At 43.6% G+C, this 26,639-nt stretch overlaps 1 protein-coding gene across 2 annotated transcripts in view; it reads right to left on the reverse strand.

The window, feature by feature from the left end:
- Positions 1-5,263: 5,263 nt before the first annotated feature.
- The window catches only part of cdh2 (cadherin 2, type 1, N-cadherin (neuronal)), a 70,043-nt gene continuing 48,667 nt past the window's right edge, over positions 5,264-26,639 (reverse strand). For both annotated transcript variants that reach the window (XM_014123187.2, XM_045687745.1), the window contains 9 exons: positions 26,459-26,596; positions 21,532-21,717; positions 20,764-21,017; positions 20,450-20,592; positions 18,280-18,513; positions 16,854-17,087; positions 14,409-14,548; positions 12,688-12,849; positions 5,264-6,831 (listed from right to left, as the gene is read on the reverse strand). In XM_014123187.2, the coding sequence (XP_013978662.1) occupies positions 6,619-6,831; positions 12,688-12,849; positions 14,409-14,548; positions 16,854-17,087; positions 18,280-18,513; positions 20,450-20,592; positions 20,764-21,017; positions 21,532-21,717; positions 26,459-26,596 (1,704 nt within the window). In that variant the 3' untranslated portion in view covers positions 5,264-6,618. The remainder of the gene's footprint in view (positions 6,832-12,687; positions 12,850-14,408; positions 14,549-16,853; positions 17,088-18,279; positions 18,514-20,449; positions 20,593-20,763; positions 21,018-21,531; positions 21,718-26,458; positions 26,597-26,639) is intronic.

Here is a 26,639-nt window from a genome sequence, read left to right on the forward strand (position 1 = left end):
TTAGGCCGTGCTCACAGTTGGCGTTCCAGATGTGTTTGATGGGGTTGAGGTCAGGGCTCTGTGCAGGCCAGGCAAATTCTTCCACACTGATCTCGAAAAGATTTTGGTATGGACCTCGCTTTGTGCACGGGGGCATTGTTGCCACAAAGTTGGAAGCATAGAATTGTTTAGAATGTCATTGTATGCTGTAGCATTAAGATTTTCCTTCGCTGGAACCCGAACCGTGAAAAACAGCCCCACACCATTATTCCTCCTCCACCAAACTTTACAGTTGACACTATGTATTCGGGCAGGTAGCATTCTCCTGGCATCCGCCAAACCCAGATTTATTCGTCGAACTACCAGAGAACAGGTTTCCACTTCTCCAGAGTCCAATTGCGGATAGCTTTACACCACTCCACATGACATTTGGCAATTGCGCATGGTGATCTTAGGCTTGTGTGCGGCTGCTCGGCCATGGAAACCCAATTCATGAAGCTCCCAACGAACAGTTCTTGTGCTGACGTTGCTTCCAGAGGCAGTTTGGAATTCAGTAGTGAGTGTTGCAACCGAGAACAGACAATTTGTACACACGATGCATTTCAGAGATTTGCGGTCCCATTCTGTGAGCTTGTGTGGCCTACTACTTCGCAGATGAGCCGTTGTGGCTTTTAGACATTTCCACTTCAAAATAAGACTATTAACAGTTGACTGGGGAAGCTCTAGCAGGACAGAAATTTGACTCACTGACTTGTTGAAAAGGTGGCATCCTATGACGGTGCCACGTTGAAAGTCACTGGGCCATTCTAATGCCAATGTTTGTCTATGGAGATTGCATGGCGATGTGCTCGATTTTATATACCTGTCAGCAGCGGGTGTGGCTGAATTAGCCGAATCCACAAATTTGAAGGGGTGTCCACATAGTTTTGTATATATAGTGTCGCTAGAACTGTCTTTCTCTGTCGTTGAGTCACCAGCACACCACATTTTATGCACTGCAGTGCTAGCTACCTGTAGCTTATGCTTTCAGTACTAGATTCATTCTCTGATGCTTTGATTGGGTAGACAACATGTCAGTTCATGCTGCAAGAGCTCTGATAGGTTGGAGGAAGGCCTCCGTAAGTTGTCATAATGATTGTGTAAGTCTATTGAAGGGGGTATATTAACATGAGCCTCCTAGGTATTGTACTGAAGTCAACGTACCCAGAAAAGGATGGAAACTAGCTGTCCTCTGCCTATACCATGGTGCTACCCCAGTTCTGTTGAGGCTACTGTTGAACTTCAATGTTTTAATCAATTATTTGGTGAATATATTTAGTATAGTTGAATCTAAAAATAATAACTTTTTATGAAATAAGAATGGTCCTCCCCTTCCTCCTCTGAAGAGCCTCTACTGGTTGACAGGAATAAGAAAATGAGAACAGGTATGAGAATAGGAAAAGAGAACACGAAATGGTGATGAGAGAGAGAGAGAGAGAGACACCAACACCACAGACTTTACTCTGGATTCTCCCTGTGTGTGTAGTCTAAAAATATGACTTGCCAGTAGCTGGCTGGAGGTTGAATATGACATTGATCAACAGATACTGGACTGGAGAACAGCCCACACACACATGCGCACGCGTGTACGCACGCACACACACTGAGGTGGAGGAGTAGGATAGGGGCTGGTACTGTGTATAGTGTAATAATTCAGTGGTGGTTTGTATGCTGCTTAAGACATTATCAACCTATACCCCAAACCACAGTTACATATTAACTGTATTGGTTCCTCCTGGCACCAGAGCGCGGCAGAGACCGCCCTAGAGACTTATTGGACTCAGGTGTGTCTTATTATTTCATGATTGTGTCCCTGCTAAAAGAGGTGTGTTTTCTGTGTGTGTTTACTGTGTGTGTTTGTTTCCTGAATAAGTTTGAGACTTAATGTTTTTTTTTTTTTTCAGGTAAACTGTGATCCTGCGCCTACCGTTTCTTAGTAAAGTATTATGTTTATCCTTAACCACTGATTCCTCGTCTGGTCTCTTCTCTGCAACTGGTTCCAACCTCACCATGTCACAGCAAGCTTCTGCCACAACATGGACCCAGCAAAGATCACCCAGATCCGGAATGTCGTAGCCCAACAAGGAGCACTGTTAGGATGGTAGCAAGAACAGCTCTCCCAAATCTCTGGGACCCTTCGGGGCACTTGCCGAGTACCTCCAACCACGGCACGTCCCCAACCCAGGAGGAGCCAATGCCCAGGTCTCATCGCCCAGTGCTACAGACGTCATCGTGGTTCCTCCACGGAACCTGCACCGGGAATGCAAGATCCTAGCCTCCGAGCGGTATGATGGTCACCCACGAGGAAGCAAGGGGTTCCTCACTCAGTGTTCTCTGGTGTTCGAGCTACAGTCCTCCTCATTCCACACCGATCGCCTACATCATCTCTCTACTCTCCTGCAAGGCCCTAGCGTGGGAAACGGCAGTGTGGGAACAGCAGCCACCATCTTGATCCATAGTAGCCTTCACTGCCGAGCTGCGATGAGTCGTCGACCACCCAGTCGTTAGACGAGAAGCGGCCAGCCGACTGTTCAACCTCTACCAAGGGACCAGACCAGTGGCTGACTTCGCCATTGAGTTCCGCACCCTTACCACCAAGAGTGGGTGGATTACGGAGGCACTGGTTACCTCTTTCCACCAGGGTCTGTCTAACTCCATCAAAGATGAATTGGACCTCGTGTCCCTGATAATGCTGGCAATCAGGATTGGCAACCACATCCGGAAACGGGTGAGACAGCGCCCTTTTGACACCACTTCAGCATTCCAGTTTCCTGAGCACCCCAAGCCCACCAAGCCCAGCATGGAGGATCCCATGAAGCTGGGTCACACACGTCTGAGCCCACAGGAGCGTGACAGGCGCATGCGCGAAGGCTGCTGCCTCTACGGCGGAGGTCTCAGCCATCTCTGTGCTACCTGCCCAGAGCTGACAGGAAACGCCAGGGCTGGCCAGGACATGGGGAGCTGTGCAGTTACCCTCCGGCTACCCAGTCATCGTCTGTTACTACTCGCAACCCTCAACTGTGATAACCGTCAGCACTAGATTCAAGCCTTTGTGGACTCCGGGGCCGTGGATAATTTCATTGATCAAGACTTTGCCAGATAGTTACAGATCCCCTGCGTGAAATGTCCCATCCCTCTACAGATTAAAAACCCGATGGACGCCCCATTGGCTCCAGTCAGGTGGATAATCAGACCAAGCCCATTCTACAGCAGGTTGGGGTGAACCACTCTGAGACTCTTAGTTTTCTGTTGATCACTGCTCCTGAGAACCCCCTTATCCTAGGGTACCCATGGCAAGTACTACATAACTCACTAGTTTTCTGGTCCACGGGACACCTACTAGACTGGGGGTAAGGACTGTCTAAGACCCCCACCAAGAGCCTTGCTGTGTCCTCCTGCATCCCTTGAAGACCACAACTTTTCCTCTCTCCCTCCCGAATACTTCGACCTCAGGGAGGCCTTCAGTAAGAGGCAGGCCAGCACCCTTCCTCCTCATCGTCCTTATGACTGTGCCATAGAACTCCTACCCGGCGCCACACCTCCCCGGGGTCGTCTGTACTCCCTCTCAAATCCCAGCAGTCATGGACAATTACATCCGGGAGTCACTGGAGGCAGGTTTCATTTGCCCCTCTACATCCCCTGCTGGTACAGGCTTCTTCTTCGTGGGTAAGAAGGATGGAGGCCTGCGTCCCTGCATCGACTACAGAGGGCTGAACCAGATTACGATCAAGAATCGTTCCCCCTACACCTGATGTCCTCCGCATTGGAGTTGGTCCAAGGGGCCCAACGCAATGCTTACAATCTGGTGAGAATCAGGGAGGGAGATGATTGGAAGCTTGCCTTAAACACCCCTAGTGGCCACTATGAGTATTTAGTCAGGCCCTTCAGGTTATCGAACACACCGGCAGTCTTTCAAGCATTGGTCAATGACACCCTGCGGGATATGTTGAATCGGTTTGTCTTTGTTTACCTCGACAACATCTTGATCTTCTCCAAGACCCTTCCGGAACACATACGGCACATCCGCCAAGTCCTGAGATGCCTCCTGCAGAGTCAACTATATGTCAAGATAGAGAAGTGTGAGTTCAACGTATACCAGGTTTCCTTCCTGGGTCACATTATCTCTACCGCAGGCATCCAAATGGACCCCGCAAAGTTTGAGGTGGTCGCCGACTGGCTCCGTCCCACCTCACTCAAGCAAGTCCAGCGGTTCCTCGGGTTTGCCAATTTGTACAAGGGTTTTATACGCATCTTTGGTGCGGTGGCAGCACCTCTCACGGTCCTAACCTGCAAGTCCCCGACCTGTTTTTGCTGGATCCTCGAGGCTGACAGCGCATTTTCATGGAGCTCAAGGCACCTCTGGACCTATCCTCATTCATCCTGATCTGACTCGTCCCTTTGAGGTGGACGCCTCGGACACCGGAGCAGGGGCACAAGAAACTACACCCATGCGCCTTTCTCTCCAAGCGGTTCTTGCCAGCGGAACGCAACTACGATGTAGCTTGAATTGTTTACCATGTGCGTTTGTTTCCTGAATGAGTTTGAGACTTAGTGTTTGTTGTTTTTTCAAGTGTACTGTGATCCTGCGGTTACCGTTTCTTAGTAAAGTATTATGTTTATCCTTAGCCACAGATTCCTTGTCTGGTCTCTTCTCTGCACCTGGTCTCTTCTCTCACACTAACAGCCCACGCCTTCCTCTCAATCTTCACCACACTCCGGTCTATAATGAAGAGACAGTGCACCCTGGGGATGGAAGGATGGAGAGGAGAGAGAAAAGATATCCCTGAAAAAGTGCTGGAACCCCTGGTTTGGGGGTAGGGAAGAGAGTGTCCCTCTCCGTGTGTGTGTGTGTGTGTGTGTGTGTGTGTGTGTGTGTGTGTGTGTGTGTGTGTGTGTGTGTGTGGTTTTACTATCCTTGCGGGGAACAGAAGTCCTCACAAGGATAGTAAAACAAGGAACATTCGGACAAGTGGGGACATTTCGCCGGTCCCCACAAGGAAAAAGGCTATTTTAGGTTTAGGGGTTAAGTTTAGGAGTTAAGGTTAGGTTTAGGGGTTTGGGGTTAGGTTTAGGAGTTAGGGGGAAATAGACATTTGAATGGGAATCAATTGTTTGGACAGTAAAGGACAATAAAACAAACATTGTGTGTGTGTGTGTGTGTGTGTGTCTGTATTTTTATGTGTGTGCATGCGTGTGCATGTTTTTGTAAAGATTTTGAATCCTTCTTGTATAATGAAAAGATAAAAACATGCAAAAAACGTTTAATCTGTAATCCAAATTATACATATACAGGGTTCTGGATAGTAGCATTTGTTTCAGAGACCACGCAAAAAAAAAATAACAACAGAAAATAAGATACAATCTGTACATATTTGTGTTTACAGTGAGTAGCCAATCAGAGATGAGAACCAGAAGAACAATAAGGCAGATGAACGGACAGAATCAACATATTCATCATCATCGTCGTCTTGGTTTAGTCAGAGTTGGGGTCAATTCCTTTTTAAGTTAGTCAATTCAGGATGTAAACTGAAATTCCAATTACACATTTTTCTCAAAGAGAAACATTGTGGAAAGTTGGATTTGGAATTTCAATTTACTTCCTGAATTGACTGAAAATGAAAAGGAATTTATCCCAACTCTGGTTTTGGTCGACTCCACCGACCAAACCTCAGAGTATCAAAACAATATCTTTGCTACAATATATAGGACTGGTGACTCGGTTTAGTTTGCAACCAGCTGCATAAGTTAGAATGTGAAAAAAAGCTTAAAGCAAAACAAAGAAAAACACGGAAACTATCTAGTCTTTTATCGTTTACTGTACACGTCTTCACTCAATGCTCTCGATCCAACAATGGGGAGTGTTCATCCTGTGTGTTTCCATGGCAATGATGATTGCATACACACTCAGTGAGGTGTAACCCAAACACACAAACTTTCACACACTACACACATGTGGTGAAGCGTGCGTTCCTCATTTTAAACATCCGCTCTCTTACAGCCTGAAATCCCAGCAAGAGTCAGGACCTTGAAAGTCATGATGAACAGAAAACTTAAACAGAATCAAACGAATGTACAAAAAGGCACGTTTTACCCCAGTGCTTCTGTACTGTGAGATTCAAGTGTAACTGAGCGTCTTTAGCATCGCTAACCGCTGAGCGAGAGCCCAGGCTCTCTCATTCACTGTTAACCACCAGTCAAAGTACCAACGGTCGGTTTCCTTCCAATGTTGTCCTCTGAGCGTTAAGTGTCCCTAAGCATGTGGGCGAACACTCCGCTAGCCTCATTTAGCCTGTATGCTAACAGGCTAAGCTAGCAGTCACCACACAAACGTACTCGAACTGTTAGCGACCCTTAGCATGTGGTCTAACACCCCACACTAACCTCAATTTTCCTCCATGCTAGCAGGCTAGCCTAGCAGTTGCCACACCAATGTACTCCATTTAGTTTCTGATCCTCTGTTCCAGTCCGCCAAAATATGAGTCTCTTCACAACCAGCACTCCTTCAACGTCCCATGACTTAAAAAAGCCCCCCTCCCCGTTCTCCCCCATCCCACCCACCAATCGCCCCTTCCCAGACCCCTCTCCGGCCTCAGCGAGGGGCTAGTCCTTGTCGTCCCCTCCTCCGTAGAGGTCTGCCAGCTTGCGGAAGCGCGGGCCCCAGTCACTGAGGTAGTCGTAGTCCTGGTCTCCGCCGGAGGAAGACGAGTGAAGGGAGCTGAGGGAGCCGGCGGTGGAGCCGCTGCCCTCATAGTCAAAAACCAGCAGGCTGTCGTAGGGGGGCGCCGTCGGGTCGTTATCAGCTGCCTTGAGACCCTGGGGAGGGGGAGAGGGGTGAGGATAGATGAGGGTTGAGATAGAGAGAGAGACATAATGAGAAGAGGGAGAGGAGATAGGTAAATAGAGAGAGAGTAAAGGAGAGATAGCAAGACAGAAGGGGAGACATATAGGGAAAAGAGAAAGGTTGAGAGAGGTAAAGGGAGAGAACAAAGAAGAGACAGAAAGAGAGAGAAAAGCAGGAAAAAAGAGGCAGAAGAGAGAGAAACAGAGAGAGTGAGAGATATAGAATGAATGAGATATAGGTAGTAGGAGAGCAAGGGAAGAGGAGAAGAAGGAGGGATTATGGAGGGAGGAGGAGAGAAGAGAGGAAGGAGAGGAGTATTTAGGTCAGGCTGGACAGATGCTGGGTAGTCTCTCTGAGGAGATTCAGCAGATTACACGCGCGCGCGCACACACACACACACACACACGCGCCCTACTGCACCACAATTGACAGAATTTATTATAACGTTGTCTTAAAGTGTTATTATTGACTGACGTCTTGTCTCAGTGATAAAACTAATAAAACAAATCTGATAAGCTGAAGCTCTAGACATGTTTTGGGGATTTCTGCATGCCATACCCCCAACTGTCTCCTTAATTTGATTGACTTGAGGAGTGAGGCAGGGGAAGAAGCATCGGCATGTCATTTCTGCTAGATTAAGCTGTCTAGATCAGCTCGCCATGTATGACAGCTCGCCTCATTATTCAGAGCTGTGTTTGGCAGAAATCTCTATCCTGCCTGTCTAACCTAGTGACATACACACACTCAGCGTAGGAAGAACAACGTCATCAATTGAAAGACATGTATAAACTGCTTGACAAGCATGAACCTCGTCTATATATAGATATAAACTCATATACAGTTGAAGTCTGAAGTTTACATACACCTTAGCCAAATACATTTCAACTCAGTTTTTGACAATTCCTGACATTTAATCCTAGGAACAATTCCTTGTCCTAGGCCAGTTAGGATCACCACTTTATTTTCAGAATGTGAAATGTCAAAATAATAGTAGAGAGAATTATTTATTTCAGCTTTTATTTCTTTCATCACATTCCAGTAGGTCAAAAGTTTACATACACTCAATTAGTATTTGATAGCATTGCCTTTAAATTGTTTAACTTGGGTCAAACTTGTCGGGTAGCCTTCCACAAGCTTCCCACAATAAGTTGGGTGAATTGTGGCCAATTCCTCCTGACAGAGCTGGTGTAACTGGGTCAGGGTTGTAGGCCTCCTTGATCGCACACACTTTTTCAGTTCTGCCCACACATTTTCTATGAGATTGAGGTCAGGGCTTTGTGATGGGCACTCCAATACCTTGACTTTGTTGTCCTTAAACCATTTTGCCACAACTTTGGAAGTATGCTTGGGGTCATTGTCCATTTGGAAGACCCATTTCCAACCAAGCTTTAACTTCCTGACTGATGTCATGAGATGTTGCTTCAATATATCCACATATTTTTCCTCCCTCATGACGCCATCTATTTTGTGAAGTGCACCAGTCCCTCCTCCAGCAAAGCACCCCCACAACATGATGCTGCAACCACCGTGCCTCACGGTTGGGATGGTGTTCTTCAGCTTGCAAGGCTCCCCATTTTTCTCCTCCAAACATAACGATGGTCATTATGGCCGAACAGTTCTATTTTGTTTCATCAGACCAGAGGACATTTCTCCAAAAAGTACGATCTTTGTCCCCATGTGCAGTTGCAAACTGTAGTCTGGCTTAATTATGGCGGTTTTGGAGCAGTGGCTTCTTCCTTGCTGAGCGGCCTTTCAGGTTATGTCGATATAGGACTCGTTTATCTGTGGATATAGATACTTTATACCTGTTCCTCCAGCATCTTCACAAGGTCCTTTGCTGCTGTTCTGGGATTGATTTGCACGTTTTACACCAAAGTACGTTAATCTCTTGGTGACAGAACACGTCTCCTTCCTGAGCGGTATGACGGCTGCTTTGTCCAATGGTGTTTATACTTGCGTACTATTGTTTGTACAGATGAACGTGGTACCTTCAGGCGTTTGGAAATTGCTCCCAAGGATGAACCAGACTTGTGGAGGTCTTCAATTTTTTTTCTAAGGTCTTGGCTGATTTCTTTTGATTTTCCCATGATGTCAAGCAAAGAGACACTGAGTTTAGGCCTTGAAATACATCCACAGGTACACCTCCAATTGACTCAAATTATGTCAATTAGCCTATCAGAAGCTTCTAAAGCCATGACATCATTTTCTGGAATTTTCCAAGCTGTTTAAAGGCACAGTCAACTTAGTGTATGTAAACGTCTGACCCACTGGAATTGTGATACAGTGAATTATAAGTGAATTATAATCTGTCTGTAAACAATTGTTGGAAAAAGTACTTGTGTCATGCACAAAGTAGATGTCCCAACACAATTGATTGGCTCAAACACATTAAGAAGGAAAGAAATGACAGAAATGTACTTTTAACAAGGCACACATGTTAATTGAAATGCATTCCAGGTGACTACCTCATGAAGCTGGTTCAGAGAATGCCAAAGCTGTCATCAAGGCAAAGGGCGGCTACTTTGAAGAATCTCAAATATAAAATATATTTGGATTTGTTTAACCTCTCTTGGGGAGGCAATAGTGCAATAATGCCAAACGACGACCACGGTTCACACTATTCAACAGCCAGTGAAAAATCAGAGCGCCAAATTCAAAACCACAAAATGTGATAATTCAAAGTTCTCAAACAAAGGACTATTTTACCCCATTTTAAAGGTACATGTCTCCTTAACGTAACCACATTGTCTGATTTCAAAAAGGCTTTATGACGAAAGCATAAAGTTAGATTATGTTAGGACAGTTCCAACACAAGAAAAAGCACACAGCCATTTTCCTAGCAAGGACAGGCGTCACAAAAACCAGAAAACCAGCTAAAATTATGCACTATCCTTTGACGATCTTCATCAGATGACACTCCTAGGACATCATGTTACACAATACATGCATTTTTTTGTTCGATAAAGTTCATATTTATATCCATAAACCCCCTTTCACATTGGCGCGTGATGTTCAGAAAATATTTTGCCTCCAATACTGCCGGTGAATCAGCACAACAATTTACAAAAATACTCACCATAAACGTTGATAAAATATTAAACTGTTATTCAAGAAGAATTATAGATGAACATCTCCTTTATGCAAACGCTGTGACAGATTTCAAAAAAGCTTCATGAGGAAAGCACACTTTGCAATAATCTGAGTACTGCGCTCAGAAAAATACACTAGGCAATACAGATACCCGCCATTTTGGAGTCATCTAAAATCATAAATAGCATTAGAAATATTCACTTACCTTTGATGATCTTCATCAGAAGGCACTTCCAGGATTCCCAGGTCCACAATAAATGTTGCTTTGTTCGATAAAGTCCATAATTTATGTCCAAATAGCTCCTTGTTGTTAGCGCGTTCAGTTAGCTACTCCAAGTGTAGGAAACGCGTGGAAAATGTCACGACGAAAAGTAAAAAAAGTTATATAGCATCAATCTTTAGGGCCTTTATCACTTAGAACTTCAATAATATTCCAACCGGACTTTTCCAGTGTCTTGAAAAATGTTTTGGAACACAGCTAACTCTCACGTGAACGCGCACCAATGAACGCCAGTACCTTCCTGAGTCAACAACTTCCAACTTCCTCTGTTCGCTCTCTGTTCATCATAGACGCCTAAAACAACTTTCTAAAGACTGTTGACATCTAGTGGAAGCCTTAGGAAGTGCAAAATGAACCCTAAGTCACTGTGTGTTCGATAGGCAATGACTTGAAAGGACTACAAGCACCAGAATTCTCACTTCCGGGTTAGATTTTTCTCAGGTTTTTGTCTGCCATATGAGTTCTGTTATACTCACAGACATCATTCAAACAGTTTTAGAAACTCCAGAGTGTTTTCTATCCAAATCTACTAATAATATGCATATTCTAGTTCCTGGGCCCGAGTAGTAGGGCGTTTAATTTGGGTACGTTTTTCATCCGGCCGTGAAAATACTGCCCCCTACCCTAGAAAGGTTAACACTTTTTTGGTTACTACATGATTCCATATGTGTTATTTCATAGTTTTGATGTCTTCACTATTATTCGACAATGTAGAAAATAGTAAAAATAAAGAAAATATATACATACTCCAGAATCCGAAATTGCTTGTCCTAATGTTTTAAAATGTCTTAATCCCATTCTTTTCCTTTTTTAGATTGTGAACAGTTAGATATTACTGCACTGTTGGAAAGGGAAAGGGGGATGGATACCTAGTCAGTTGTACAACTGAATGCATTCAACTGAAATGTGTCTTCCGCATTTAACCCAGCCCCTCTGAATCAGAGAGGTGCAGGGGGCTGCCTTAATCGATATCCACATCTTCGGCGCCCGGGGAACAGTGGGTCAACTGCCTTGCTCAGGGGCAGAACGACAGATTTTTACCATGTCAGCTCAGGGATTCGATCCAGCAACCTTTCGGTTAATGGCCCAACGCTCTAACCGCTAGGCCTGAATACTTTCCGAAATCACTGTATGCAAATAGATTATTCAAGTGGTTGGGCATTTTCAACACATAAATGTTTCTTAAAAAACCTAGAAGTAGTCACATCTAATTTTATTGGTGGCATACACATATTTAGCAGATGTTATTGCGGGTGTAGCTAAATGCTTGTGTTCCTATCTCTGGGAGACTAGTCAGGATCGAGGGAAAGATGAACAGAGCAAAGTACAGAAAAATCCTTGATGAAAACCTGCTCCAGTGCGCTCCGGACCTCAGAATTAAGTACACAGCCAAGACAATTCAGGAGTGGCTTCGGGAAAAGTCTCTGAATGTCCTTGAGTGGCCCAGCCAGAGCCCGGACTTGAACCAGATCAAACATCTCTGGAGAGACCTTAAAATAGCTGTGCAGCAACGCTCCCCATCCTACCTGACAAAACTTGAGAGGATCTGCAGAGAAGAATGGGAGAAACTCCTCAAATACAGGTGTGCCAAGCTTGTAGCATCACACCCAAGGAGACTTGAGTCTGTAATCGCTGCCAAAGGTACTTCAACAAAGTACTGATTAAAGGGTCTGAATAGTTATGTAAATGTTATATTTCGGTTTGTTTTGCAAAAATGTTTTTTTCTTCGTCAATATGGGGTATTGTGTGTTGATTGATGAGGAAAAAAACACAAATTTAATCAATTTTAGAATAAGGCTGTAACGTAACAGAATGTGGGAAAGGTAAAGGGGTCTGAATATTACACTTCAGACATACCCCAGCAGACATGCCACTATGAGTTCTTCACTGTACCCAGACTAAAAACAGATTTAATAGGTAGAGACATGTCATTATGGGATGCTCTGCCACAAGAGGTTACTCAGGCAGAAAGCAAGTTTAGCTTTGAAAAACAGATTAAAAAAACATATTGTATCACAGCACCTCTCATCTTTCTAAATATCTACTTTAACTGTACTGTATATAAGAATAAGAATATGTATATACAATATGATAGTGTCTAAATAGTATTTTTTATTTGTCTCTTGGTGTCTTTCCAATTTTTAACATTTTTTTTAAATTTTGAATGTAATGTAATAGCTCATGTTCTTGTGTATAGCTGTTCTGTACTTTGTCATGTATGTGTGTTTCATGTGGACCCCAGGAAGAGTAGACTAAACCTTAAATTAGCCAGCCGGGCCTGCCCATGTCTGTACCACGCTAATCTGCACCGTTAGAAAAGCTCATTAAGAATTAAACATAGAGACAGGGATGCTCCCTCTCTTTCTATCACAGTGAGTCACACACACAGTCACGCACACACACACACAACACCCACTCCCCCAACAGAAAAAACACACACACTCCACTCCGTAACTACCTCATGGATGAAGTCTCCTATATCTCCTGGGTGGGGTGCAGCAGAGCGGAGGGGGTACAGGTGGTCCTGGTGGAGGGGTCTCTCGTCCATACGCCTGATTCCCACCTTTACCATCTCTGGCTCCAACGCATCGGGCTGCTGCAGCTGGCTCAGGTCATAGTCCTGGAGAGTGGGGGATAGAGAGATGTGGGGAAAAGAGAGAGAGAGTTGAGGGAGGGAGAGAGGGAGGGGGATAGAGGGGTGTGGAGGGAGAGAGGGATAGAGAGGAAGAGTAATTCACGGTGGGTACTACACATGTGGAGATCATCCGTTCCTCTACCATGTGTCTCACAAAGAAACGGTGGTTGGAACCAGAGTGAGTGAGACAGAGAGAGTGAGAGAGAGCGAGAGAGAGAGAGAGAGAGAGAAAGAGAGATAGAAGGTTAAGAGATATGTCCTCTGATCCTTTCTACTTTTGAATGGAGTGTCTGATTCATTGATGAATCATCCAGAAACACATGATGAAACATCAATCTCCAGGGGAGATGGACTAAATGACCCTTTCAGGGACAATAAAACTTGGTCATGTAACCACCTTGGACATTGTTCACTGCAATAGCTAACCACTGAAACTATTTCAGGGGAGAGCTGTGAATGCTACAATAACATGAAGGACAGAGAGAACAGGAGAGGAGGAGAGGAAATGGCGAGATAAATACAGATGGGTTTGTCCCTGGCCTTGGTTATATTGTTATTTTCCAGACAGAGGAGAAGAAGACCAGGCTGAGTCCCCAATGGCATCCTATTATCTTTATTCTGCACTACCTTTGATCAGTGCCCATAGGCTCTGGTCAAAAGTAGTGCATTGTATATGGAATAGGGTGCCATTTGGGATGCGGCCACAGCCATCTCTACAGCCAGCCAAGGAGCCATTGTAACTGGAGAGAAATAGCTGGGCTTTGTCACTGCTTGCCATGCTCAATCTTTGATACAGGGATGGTAGGCTAGGTTCACAAAAATCTGATGAAACTGTAACCACTTCAAAACGTAACATGTGCAGTGAGGGTGCGTGTTTTTCATTTGAGAGGCTGTACTGTAACTGTATGCCTGGCTGTCTTTGTGTCAGAGAGGCCATGACATCCTAATACGTTTATAGTGCACTACTTTTGATCAGAACCCATAGGGATGCAACATCCGCAATTTGCCTCAGTGTAGCACCAGAGAGCCAGACCGCGTGACTGCTCCTGTAGCTGTCCCCGGCCTAGCCATGCCCCATAACCCCTCCCTACTAGGAGTTCCAGACAGACATTACTAATCCATCCCACAGCAGGGGGGGTGATCAGGGGGAAGTAGCCAATCCACTCTCCAACAGTTCATTTCCCAGCACTGCCAATTCCCCGATGCAACAGCGGGAGGGAGGGGAGTACCATCCATCGCAGTGAAAGATGGCCTCTCGCCCTAACCCCTACCTCCCATGCCATCACCATGGCGATAAATGTTTATCACCGCCTCTCAGAACTCAATTAATATCCAATGACTGGTTGGTTAGGTCCTACAACCGCCAATGTTACAGTCCCTCAGTGTGTCTGTGTGTGTATCTGTGTGTCTATGCTAACGCTAGCAGCGTGATTAGTATGCGTGCGTGTGTTCATACATGTGTGTGTGTACCTGGTACTCCTGTGTATGTGTGTGTGTCTGTCCATCAGTGTGTGTGTCCATCTGTGTTTGTGTGCTTACTCTACCTGGTCCTCCTCTCCTCCTCCCTCTTCGTCGTACTTCAGTATGTTGTCTCTGACATCGTCCTCTGGGTCGATCAGCAGCTGCTTGGCCTGACGTTCCTTATCTCTCCTTTTCATCCACATCACAAAGAACAACACCATCACTAGAGAGAGAGAGAGAGAGAGAGGAGAGAGAGAGAGATAATTAGAACTTCACCACCATTTAATTTGATCAGTTTAAATGTGATATCAGCACTAGTGCACATTGTATCAAAGGCCACATTTACACTACAGTTGCTTAACAGAGAGAGAGAGAGAGAGAGAGAAAAATGATGGGGGAAGAAGAAGAAGGAGGGGGAAGGAGGCAGGGGCAGGGTAGAAGAAAATAGAAAGAAGGTAAGAATGAATACCTATAAACAAACGATATGCAGCTTTAGTTTTAATTCAACCATATTTCTATGCCTTGTAAAGAGAATCAGGAGAGGAGTTTTAAAGCTTGACGGGAGCTTGATCAGTGATTGCCTGGTTTTATCCACATAATCTGGGCGGATTTTCAGAGAATGACTGAGAGGGGGTGGTAGGTGGGCGAGGCTGGGGGAGATTGGTGGAGGGCTGTCAAGAGGCTGTCGTGAGGAGGGTTCTATGCAGTGGGGGAGGGGTACTTATCTCCTAAAGGGGGGTGCTTAAGTTTGGGGAAGGCAGATTTAAGGATAGCTTTTAATGTAGCTACTGTAATCTACTGTAGCTGCTGTCTGGGAGGAGCAGCGGGGATGCCAAACGTTTACAGTACCAGTCAAAAGTTTGGACACACCAACTCATTCCAGGGTTTTTCTTTATTTTTACTATTTTCTACATTGTAAACAACAGTGAAGACATCAAAACTATGGAATAACACATATGGAATCATGTAGAAACCAAAAAAGTGTTAAACGAATTAAAATATATTTCATATTTGAGATTCTTCAAAGTAGCAACCCTTTGCCTTGATGACAGCTTGGCACACTCTTGGCATTCTCTCAACCAACTTCATGAGGTAGTCACCTGGAATGCATTTCAGTTAACAGGTGTGCCTTGTCAGAAGTTCATTTGTGGAATTTCTTTCCTTCTTAATGCATTTGAGCCAATCAGTTGTGTTGTGACTAGGTAGGTGTGGTATACAGAAGATAGCCCTATTTGGTAAAAGACCAAGTCCATATTATAGCAAGAACAGCTCAAATAAGCAAAGAGAAACAACAGCCTATCATCACTTTAAGACATGAAGGTCAGTCAATCCAGAAAATTTCAAGAACTTTGGAAGTTTCTTCAAGTGCAGTCGCAAAAACCATCAAGCACTATAATGAAACTGGCTCTCATGAGGACCACCACTGGAAAGGAAGACCCAGAGTTAACTCTGCTGCAGAGGATACGTTCATTAGAGTTACCAGCCTCAGAAATTGCAGCCCAAATAAATGCTTCAGAGTTCAATTAACAGACACATCGAAAACATCAACTGAACAGAGGAGACTGTGTGAATCAGGCCTTGAATTTCTGCAAAGAAACCACTACTAAAGGACACCAATAATAAGAAGAGACTTGCTTGGGCCAAGAAACACGAGCAATGGACATTCGACCGGTGGAAATCTGTCGACCGGTGGAAATCTTTGGTCTGATGAGTCCAAATTTGAGATTTTTGGTTCCAACCTCCGTATCTTTGTGAGACACATAGTAGGTGAACGGATGATCTCCACATGTGTGGTTCCCACTGTGAAGCATGGAGGAGGAGGTGTTATGGTGCTTTGCTGGTGACACTCTCCGTGATTTATTTAGAATTCAAGGCACACTTAACCAGCATGGCTACTACAGCATTCTGCTGCGATACGCCATCCCATCTGGTTTGCGCTTAGTGGGACTATCATTTGTTTTTCAACAGGACAATGACCCAAAACACACCTCCAGGCTATTTGACCAAGAAGGAGAGTGATGGAGTGCTGCATCAGATGACCTGGCCTCCCCAACACCTGACCTCAACCCAATTGAAATGGTTTGGGATGAGTTGCACCGCAGAGTGAAGGAAAAGCAGCTAAAAAGTGCTCAGCATATGTGGGAACTCTTTCAAGACTGTTGGAAAAGTATTCCAGGTGACTACCTCATGAAGCTGGTTGAGAGAATGCCAAGAGTGTGCAAAGCTGTCTTCAAGGCAAAGTGTGGCTACTTTGAAGAATCTAAAATATATTTTGATTTGTTTAACACTTTTTTGGTTACTACATGATTCCATGTGTTATTTCATAGTTTTGATGTCTTCACTATTATTCTACAATGTAGAAAATATTTCAAATAAAGAAAAACCCTGGAATGAGTAGGTGTGTCCAAACTTTTGACTGATACTGTACATAGATTATGTTCTGTAGCTATAAGAAGACCCTGCTAGGAGAATGAGGCAGAAGAGGATGGGGATATGATGTGTGTGTGCCTGCATACAACCTGACTGACCTAGCATTATGATGATACAGATGAGGATGGCGATGATGGCTCCAGTGCCCAGGCCTGCTGCGATGATGCGTTCCATGTCCACACAATCTCCATGGTGATCACACTGACACACCTTGACCCTCAGGTAGGATGTATTGGACATGGGCAGGTTGCCTGAGTCTGTGATGATGATTGGAACCTCGTAGATACCACTCTCCAGAAAACCTATCCGCAGCCTGATCTGAGCATATTCACCTGGGATTGAGAGAGAGCGAGAGCGCGAGAGAAAAAGAGACGGGATAGACGGGGAATGAGGGAGAGAGAAAAAGAGGGACAGAGAGAGAAGTCAGGTTACCACTAGAAGTCAGGTTACCACTAGAAGTCTAGAAGTCAGGTTACCACTAGAAGTCAGGTTACCACTAGAAGTCTAGAAGTCAGGTTACCACTAGAAGTCAGGTTACCACTAGAAGTCTAGAAGTCAGGTTACCACTAGAAGTCAGGTTACCACTAGAAGTCTAGAAGTCAGGTTACCACTAGAAGTCAGATTACCACTAGAAGTCTAGAAGTCAGGTTACCACTGGAAGTCAGGTTACCACTAGAAGTCTAGAAGTCAGGTTACCACTAGAAGTCAGGTTACCACTAGAAGTCTAGAAGTCAGGTTACCACTAGAAGTCAGGTTACCACCAGAAGTCTAGAAGTCAGGTTACTACTAGATTCATCAGGGCATGGACTCTACAAGAAGTCAAAAGCATTCGACAGGGATGCTGGCCCATGTTGACTCCAATGCTTCCTACAGTTGTGTCAAGTTGGCTGGATGTCCTTTGGGTGGTGGACCATTCTTGTTACACACGGGAAACTGTTGAGCGTGAAAAACCCAGCATCGTTCCAGTTCTTGACATGCTCAAACCGGTGCGCCTGGCACCTACTACCATACCCTGTTCAAAGGCATTAAATATTTTGTCTTGCCCATTCACCCTCTGAATGGCATACATTCACAAACCATGTCTCAATTGTCTCAAGGCTTAGAAATACTTCTTTAACCTCTCTCATCCCCTTCATCTACATTAATTGAAGTGGATTTAAGAAGTGACATCAATAAGGGATCATAGCTTTCATCTGGATTCATCTGGTCAGTTTTTGTCATGGAAAGAGCAGGTGTTCCTAATGTTTTGTACACTCAGCTTAAGTGTTTACTTTGGCAATGTAAGTGTTTTACTTTCCATGTCAATTAAGACTTTACATATTACATATATTGAATTGAATTGAGAGAGAGTAATATAGGGAAGGTGAGAGCAAGAAAGAGAGAGCGAGATGGGGAACAATTTTGAACAAGTTATTTTGTCATGGCAATAAAGCATTTTTTAATTTCATTGAGGGCAATAGAGAAATGTAGTGACAGGGAGTGGAAGAAAGACAGGAAAGATAAAACACAGACACACACACTAACCATTGAGGCGTGTGAGGGTCCAGTTTCGTCGTGCGTCTGCCGGCCGGTTGGCCAGTTCGAAGGCAAAGGGGCCGGCGTTAGGGGTCAGATCGGGGTCGCTGGCGGTGATGTTGATGGCGTTGGGCTCAGGCTTCTCACACATCTCCACTTCCGGAGGGAAGACATGAGGAGCATTGTCATTTATGTCTAAAAGGTACATCTGTAACGTACCCGTACCACTGGCAGGGGGGATGCCTGAGAGAGAGGACGGAGGGATGGAGGAGAGAGAGGAGAGACCAGTGAGATAAGCAAAGAGGAGAAAAAGGCCCCTTAGATAGGAAGGAATATTACAACAAATGACAAAAAGGCAACCTGTTTGGTGCAACATAGATACTGTACTGAACAATTTATATGTTGAGAGGAGATACCAGGGGTTGGAACCGGTTCAGAGAACAGAACTGAAAACCGGAACCAACCCCGGAACGAAAGTGATCCATATTGTTCCGGAACAGAACCGTTATTTTAAATGCATGGGAACTGGCTAATAATGTTATTTTACGTTCCAGCCATCTAGTACAACAACAAAACCAACTAAGCGCCTAGGCAAAGCCCTCACTCTGTCACTCAAAAACGTATTCCAGTGTCTGCCTGCAAGCAAAAAAATCTTTGCCTGTGTGTGTTAAGGCAACCTTCCGCTCCCCCCTCCGAAGCATAGGCTACTGACTGTACTAACGTTGCATTAATGCTTGATTCAGGAGATAGTGAGCCCAATTTTTTATTAGCTATAGAATAATGGATTCACTTTTTCAATGCTAGTTAAGGATTCAACAGGCCTAGTAATCATGTTTCACGTTGGATTTATTAACTACAAAAAGGTAAGACGTGTTTTAAATTCTGGTACCACTCTGCACACACAAGCTTGTTAGCTATCTCAAGCTATGTCAAAGGACATTCAAAGTTCCTCCATAGAAGCGGCTCCTCCTAGGTTTAATTCTGTGGAACTAATTTGTATAATGCATGTCATAACAAGATGTCCAGCGTTTCAAGTCTCCTCCTCAACCCTCTCTAGCTCTCTCTCCACATGGGCTACACTTGTCTGTCCATCACGCATGTAAACAACTAGCTTGTCTGCTCTATCCGCACTGATTGGTGAAGTCATTTAATGAGCTAAATGTCAAAAACATTTGGTTTCACAGGTTAAAAAGGAACAGAAAGGAACAATATAAACAGTATGTTTTTTTGGTTCGAACCGGTTGAGAACTTTATTTTGCTGGTCTGAACAGTGGAATGAAAAACAAACAAAAATAGTGGGTCTGTTCTGAACGAAACCACTGCCAGATACACAGCGTAATAAGAATCTCATAGGCACATTACAGCATTCAAAACAAACAGGAATCATGCTGTCATACATAATATTACACCACACCCAGACTTCTCAAAACAACACCCCATCAACAGCTACATCTGACCTCTTCTAAATAAGAGATGCAATGAGAGAAACATGTGATTCAACACACTAGGAGAGTGAGTAAGGGAATGAGGAAGAGAGAGATCAGTATGTTAGGGAGGCTGTCTGAGGCACACATCTGCCTGTGTGTGTGTGTGTGTGTGTGTTTGTTAGTTAGTGTGTGTGTGTGTGTGTGTGTGTGTGTGTGTGTGTGTGTGTGTGTGTGTGTGTGTGTGTGTGTGTGTGTGTGTGTGTGTGTGTGTGTGTGTGTGCGTGTGTGTGTGTGTGTGCGTGCGTACATGTGTGTGAGCAGGAGGGTGTGCGTGTGTATTTGGCAAAAGCACAATGAAGAGCTCAGTCAGAATTAAGCTAAGACACAGCAGGGGCTCTGTGGTGTATGTGTGTGTGTGTGTGTGTGTGTGTGTGCATTTGACCGGGAGAGAGTGTTTTTAGAGAATGTGTATTAGAGCACTAGTTTGTATGCTCATCCGTATACATATAATTTTCTGAAGTAGTCCTGCCATTGTCATATGAGATTGTCTTAGAATTTTGGGGGGATTTTGGCAACAAAATATTTGTATTATCATGCCAAGAAAGTGATTCAGACTGAATGGATTGTAATTTCATTGAATTAATGTGAATAGTAAGATTTAGCCCCATCCCCCATCCTCCCACATTAAACACAACTATAAACACAGGAAACTCTAAAAAGAGTATAGGCGTACACACACACACACAACTCACCATTGTCAGAGGCCATAAAGGTGATGTTGTAGAGGTTATTCTTCACATAGGGAGACTCTCTGTCCAGCACAGCGATTGTGGAGATCCGCCCATTTACAGGGTCTATCTCCAACCAATTAGCAGGGTCAAACAGCTTTGAATACCTGGAAATCAACCAAAAGGACAAGAGAACACAATTACAATAGGAAGTAACATGACACTCTAATGCATTTGAAACGTACACATTCAACACATATAAAACATCATAAAACATATTATCAGCTAACATGAGCAACCCTGCAATACTGCCCCCTCTCTCTCTCTCCTCTCCGTACCGTATGTTCTGCTGCATGTATCTGTCAGGGTCCTGTGCTGTGAAGGTGGTGAGTAGCGAGCCGGCCGGTAGCCCCTCCTCTAGTTTGATGGCTTTAGGGTTGGGGGAGAAGTCTGGGCTCTCGTTGACATCTGCAATGCGTACAGACACGGTAGCAGTGGACTGACGGGGCAGGTGGATACCACGGGCCAGGGCAACCTCATTCTCAGCCAGCACCGTCAACACAAAGGAACGACTCACCTCATAGTCTATGGGCTGGAGATGGAGAGACACGTAAACATGTAAATACACACCAGTTAGCCACACTCATATATACAGATATACAGTTTATTGGCCAGATAGACATACGTTAGCCGCAGTGGAGCCTGCTGATGGGAGGACGACTCATAATAATGGCTGGAACGGAGGAAAATAAATGGCATCAAACACATTTTTTGTAATAAAAATAAATAAATAATTAGCCTTTATTTAACATTGAAACCATGTGTTTGATGTATTTGATACCATTCCACTTATTCCCCTCCAGCCGTTACCACGAGCCCTTCCTCCCCAATTAAGATTCCACCAAGCTCCTGTGATTAGCCGTTATAATGTGTGTGTTTATCTGTGTGTTGTTTGTATGTCCAGCATCTGTCTCTGTGTGTACATAAATATACAGAGAGGTACATGTTGTGTGCATAGCCCGTGTACAATATATGTGATGTGTGTATCTGTGTGCTGTATGTACAGTCTGGACTGTATGTATGTATGTATATGTGCTGTGTCCTACCTTGACCACAGTGACCAGTCCCTCATTGGTGGTGGGGTCAGTGGGGATGGAGAAGCGTCCAGTGGGGTCTCCAGCGGTGATCCTGTACACAGTCCTCCAGGATGCAGTATGGGGCTGGTCCTTATCTGTCACTGTCAGGTTAGCTACGATCACATTCACACGGTTCTCATGCACATCTCCATAAAACTACAGAGGGAGGGGCAGGGAGAGAGTGATGAGGGAGTGAGAGATTAAAAATATATCAGTCTTTACATGGCTAAAAGAAAAGGAATATAACATATACAGGAAACTCACTCTACACCCTTAGATGAAGTCGCGTGGAAAAAGGAATGGGGTGGTGAAATAATTCTCTGTCATGGACAAAGGAACTCAAAGGGTGTGATGATATTAATTAACAAAAATGTTGATCTGAATGTGCAAATAATGAGGAATGATTGGCAAGGAAGGTGGATCCTTTTGAATATGAACGTGGACAAAAAAGAGATTTGGCTCATTAATCTATATGGTCCAACTCAGGATGATCCACACTTCTTCGAAAACATTTATACCAATTTATTGAACTTACAGGCAACAAATGATCTAATCATTATGGTAGGAGACTATAACACAGTGTTAAGTATCTCAATGGACCGTAATGGTAATCACTCTACAAACTATCATCACCGTGCCCTTAAGGAAATCACAAATATTATGGACACATTAGAAATAGTGGATATTTGGAGACTAAAAAACCCTGACCTAGTGAGATAGACATGGAGGAGACTTAATCAACGTCTTGACTACATTCTTGTCTCTTTCTCTCATGCATCAAAGGCTAAAAAAGTTTTAATAGGAGACAGAATGCGATCGGATCATCATCTAATCGGCATTTAAATAACTCTTATAGATTTTCCATGTGGACGGGGATATTGGAAATTTAATCAAAGTTTACTGGAGGACAACTTATTTTTAACTAAGACAAAATAATTTATAGCTGAATTTTTCCAGTATAATATAGGTTCAGCAAATCCCCTTATTGTTTGGGATACCATTAAATAAATGTACCTTCAGGGGTCATTCAATTCAATATTCATCAATAATAAAAAAGCAGTTTCTGGCTAAGAGACAAGACTAACAAGGGAAATCCATGATCTAATAGTACAGGTAGATAGCAATAAAAACGATACTACAGAGATACAAAATAAGTTAGAAGAAAAACAAAAAGAACTTGAGGAACTTATTCAAGAACGATCTAATGTAATCTATTACAAAAATAAAGCAAACTGGATGGAATATGGAGAAAAATGCACACAATTCTTCCTGAATCTCCAATACAGGAAAGCTAACAAAAATAATTTGCAGAAACTTGTTACTGAAGACGGAGTCATCTATGATTCTCCAAATTATATTTTAAAAGAGGAAGCTAATTATTTTAGGCAGATGTTCTCTTTTCGGTCTCATCCTCTCCCACTGAATGAAGATTACGGTAAGGAATTCTTTCCAAATAATATATAAAATGGAAAATTAACAAATGTACAGAAAGACCAGTGCAAAGGCCAAATTACAGAGGAAGAACTTTTAGAGGCTATTAAATCCTTTCAGTCTGGAAAAACCCCAGGGCTTGATGGCATACCGGTAGAGGTATATCAAGTATTTTTTGATATACTAAAAGCTCCATTGTTAGATTGTTTTAACTACTCCTATGGAAATGGTAGTCTGTCAGGTACTCAGCAGAAAGGTCTGATTTCTCTATTATTAAAACAAGACCCAGATGGCAAATATAAAGACCCAGTCTATCTAAAAAACTGGAGGCCCCTTACACTTCAATGTTGTGATGCAAAAATACTAGAAAAATGCATAGCACTCAGAATTAAAAGGGTTTATCAGGTATTGTTCATCCTGATCAGACAGGTTTTTTTACATGGACGATACATTGGAGATAATATATGACAACTACTAGAAATAATATAACATCATGAAACATATACAGTGGGGGGAAAAAGTATTTGATCCCCTGCAGATTTTGTACGTTTGCCCACTGATAAAGAAAGTATCAGTCTATAATTTTAATGGTAGGTTTATTTGAACAGTGAGAGACAGAATAACAACAAAAATATCCAGAAAAACACATGTCAAAAATTGTATAAATTGATTTGCATTTTAATGAGGGAAATAAGTATTTGACCCCCTCTCAATCAGAAAGATTTCTGGCTCCCAGGTGTCTTTTATACAGGTAACGAGCTGAGATTAAGAGCACACTCTTAAAGGGAGTGCTCCTAACCGCAGCTTGTTACCTGTAAAAAAGACACCTGTCCACAGAAGCAATCAATCAATCAGATTACAAACTCTCCACCATGGCCAAGACCACAGAGCTCTCCAAGGATGTCAGGGACAAGATTGTAGACCTACACAAGGCTGGAATGGGCTACAAGACCATCGCCAAGCAGCTTGGTGAGAAGGTGGCAACATTGGGTGCGATTATTCGCAAATGGAAGAAACATAAAAGAACTGTCAATATCCCTCGGCCTGGGGCTCCATGCAAGATCTCACCTTGTGGAGTTGCAATGATCATGAGAACGGTGAGGAATCAGCCCAGAACTACACGGGAGGATCTTGTCAACGATCTCAAGGCAGCTGGGACCATAGTCACCAAGAAAACAATTGGTAACACACTACGCCGTGAAGGACTGAAATCCTGCAGCGCCTGCAAGGTCGCTGCTCAAGAATACATATACAGGCCCATCTGAAGTCTGCCAATGAACATCTGAATGACTCAGAGGACAACTGGTGAAAGTGTTGTGGTCAGATGAGACCAAAATGGAGCTCTTTGACATCAACTCAACTCGCCGTGTTTGGAGGAGGAGGAATGCTGCCTATGACCCCAAGAACACCATCTCCACCGTCAAACATGGAGGTTGAAATATTATGCTTTGGGGGTGTTTTTCTGCTAAAGGGACAGGACAACCACCGCATCAAAGGGATGATGGACTGGGCCATGTACCGTCAAATCTTGGGTGAAAACCTCCTTCCCTCAGCCAGGGCATTGAAAATGGCTCGTGGATGGGTATTCCAGCATGACAATGACCCAAAACACACGGCCAAGGCAACAAAGGAGTGGCTCAAGAAGAAGCACATTAAGGTCCTGGAGTGGCCTAGCCAGTCTCCAGACCTTAATCCCATAGAAAATCTGTGGAGGGAGCTGAAGGTTCGAGTTGCCAAACGTCAGCCTCGAAACCTTAATGACTTGGAGAAGATCTGCAAAGAGGAGTGGGAGAAAATGCCTCCTGACATGTGTGCACACCTGGTGGCCAACTACAAGAAACGTCTGACCTCTGATTGCCAACAAGGGTTTTGCCACCAAGTACTAAGTCATGTTTTGCAGAGGGGTCAAATACTTATTTCCCTCATTAAAATGCAAATCATTTTATAACTTTTTGACATGCGTGTTTCTGGATATTTTTGTTGTTCTCCTGTCTCTTACTGTTCAAATAAACCTACCATTAAAATTATAGACTGATCCTTTCTTTGTCAGTGGGCAAACGTACAAAATCAGCAGGGGATCAAATACTTTTTTCCCCCACTGGTATTGCCCTCAGGTAGATTCAAGACTTTGTGCTTTTCAGCTAAAATTATTATATAGAATTCTTGCCACCAACAAAATGTTGAATATTTGGGGCATAAAATCATCGAAGCTCTGCAGATTTTGTTGTGAGGATACATAATCAATAGACCATTTATTTTGGTATTGCCCTCAGGTAGCCTGTTTCTGGTCTCAGATTCAGGAATGTCTGAAAATGCATAGCATTGATCTAAAATTGACCCTAGAATTAGTACTGTTAGGAGATCTGGAAAGACCGGGTCAGTCAATTACTAATATACTCTAAGTAAAAGTATTTATCTTCAACACGCAATCTGTAGATTCTATTCGATTAGATAGATTGAAATTGTACGTTAAACATCATAGCATAGTTGGAAGATATGTGTTGCGTAGAAACACGAAGTGGGTGGCCAGCAGAGATAGATGGGATGGGCTGAGGGAAGCTGAGGGTTGGTATGTGGAATTGGAGACAAGTGTGAGTGGAGTTGCTGTGTGTGAGAGAGAATGATGGTCAAAAGATAAAGGGGAAAAAAAGTCAAAACAAAACATAATAAAAGTACATTTGAATGACACTAAGTGGCAGTGTTTTTAGAACTAATGCCGGTTTGCCTGAGGCTGATGCCGTGCAGGTGTTTGTACACATGCATATACACACACTCTCATTCAAATAAACCCATACAAGAACACACGCATACATGTAATAATGCCAGACATGCACACAAACATATACAGTTGCTGTTATGATTTCAGTTGTCCTTCATGTCTTTTGTTTTAAATGTATTATTATTATTAAATTTTTTTGCATTGTTGTTTGCTTTTTTCTCTTTAGTTCATTCTCTTGGTTATTGATGCATTGGGGGGTTCTTGGGGGTGGGGAATGGAATTAATTGTATTTTTTATTTTTTTTCTTCCGGGGGGGACTGTGGGAGGGGTCTCGAATGGTTGAGGGACAGCTATTGGGGAACTGTGGGGGGATCTTGGAGGGTTCAGGTTTCACAAGATTGTGATCATGAAAAAGGAAACTATGACATAAATTTTATATCACTATCATGCACACGCACCCTCACACATAAGGATAGCTCTGTTGCGGAAAGACTGATACATGTTTGATAGTGTCTTGATGCTGTATTGTTTGTCCATCATGTTCTAATACTTTAATGTTACCCCTTCCTTGTGTTTTCTGTAATAAATAATAAAAAGTAAAAAAAAAAATATATATATATATATATTTGTTTTTTTGTTGTTGAAAGATTGTTTCTGTGGTGTTCTTTGTGTGAGAAAGAAAGTATTGTGTGCGTGTGTATTTGTACTGTGTCTGTGTGTCTGTCTGTCTGTCTGTCTGTGACTTACTGTGTCAGCGGTGAACTCTGGGGGGTTATCATTGACGTCAGTGATCCTGATGATAGCTGTAGCTGTGTTAGACAAGCCATAGGTGGGGTTCCCCTCCATGTCAGTAGCCTGGATTATCAGTGTGTACTGAGGCACTTTCTGGAAGGAGGAAGACAAGAGGGGACAGGTTCATATTACAGAG

The sequence above is a fragment of the Salmo salar genome, chromosome ssa10 (assembly GCF_905237065.1).
Source record: "Salmo salar chromosome ssa10, Ssal_v3.1, whole genome shotgun sequence".
In the NCBI taxonomy this organism is placed as follows: domain Eukaryota; kingdom Metazoa; phylum Chordata; class Actinopteri; order Salmoniformes; family Salmonidae; genus Salmo; species Salmo salar.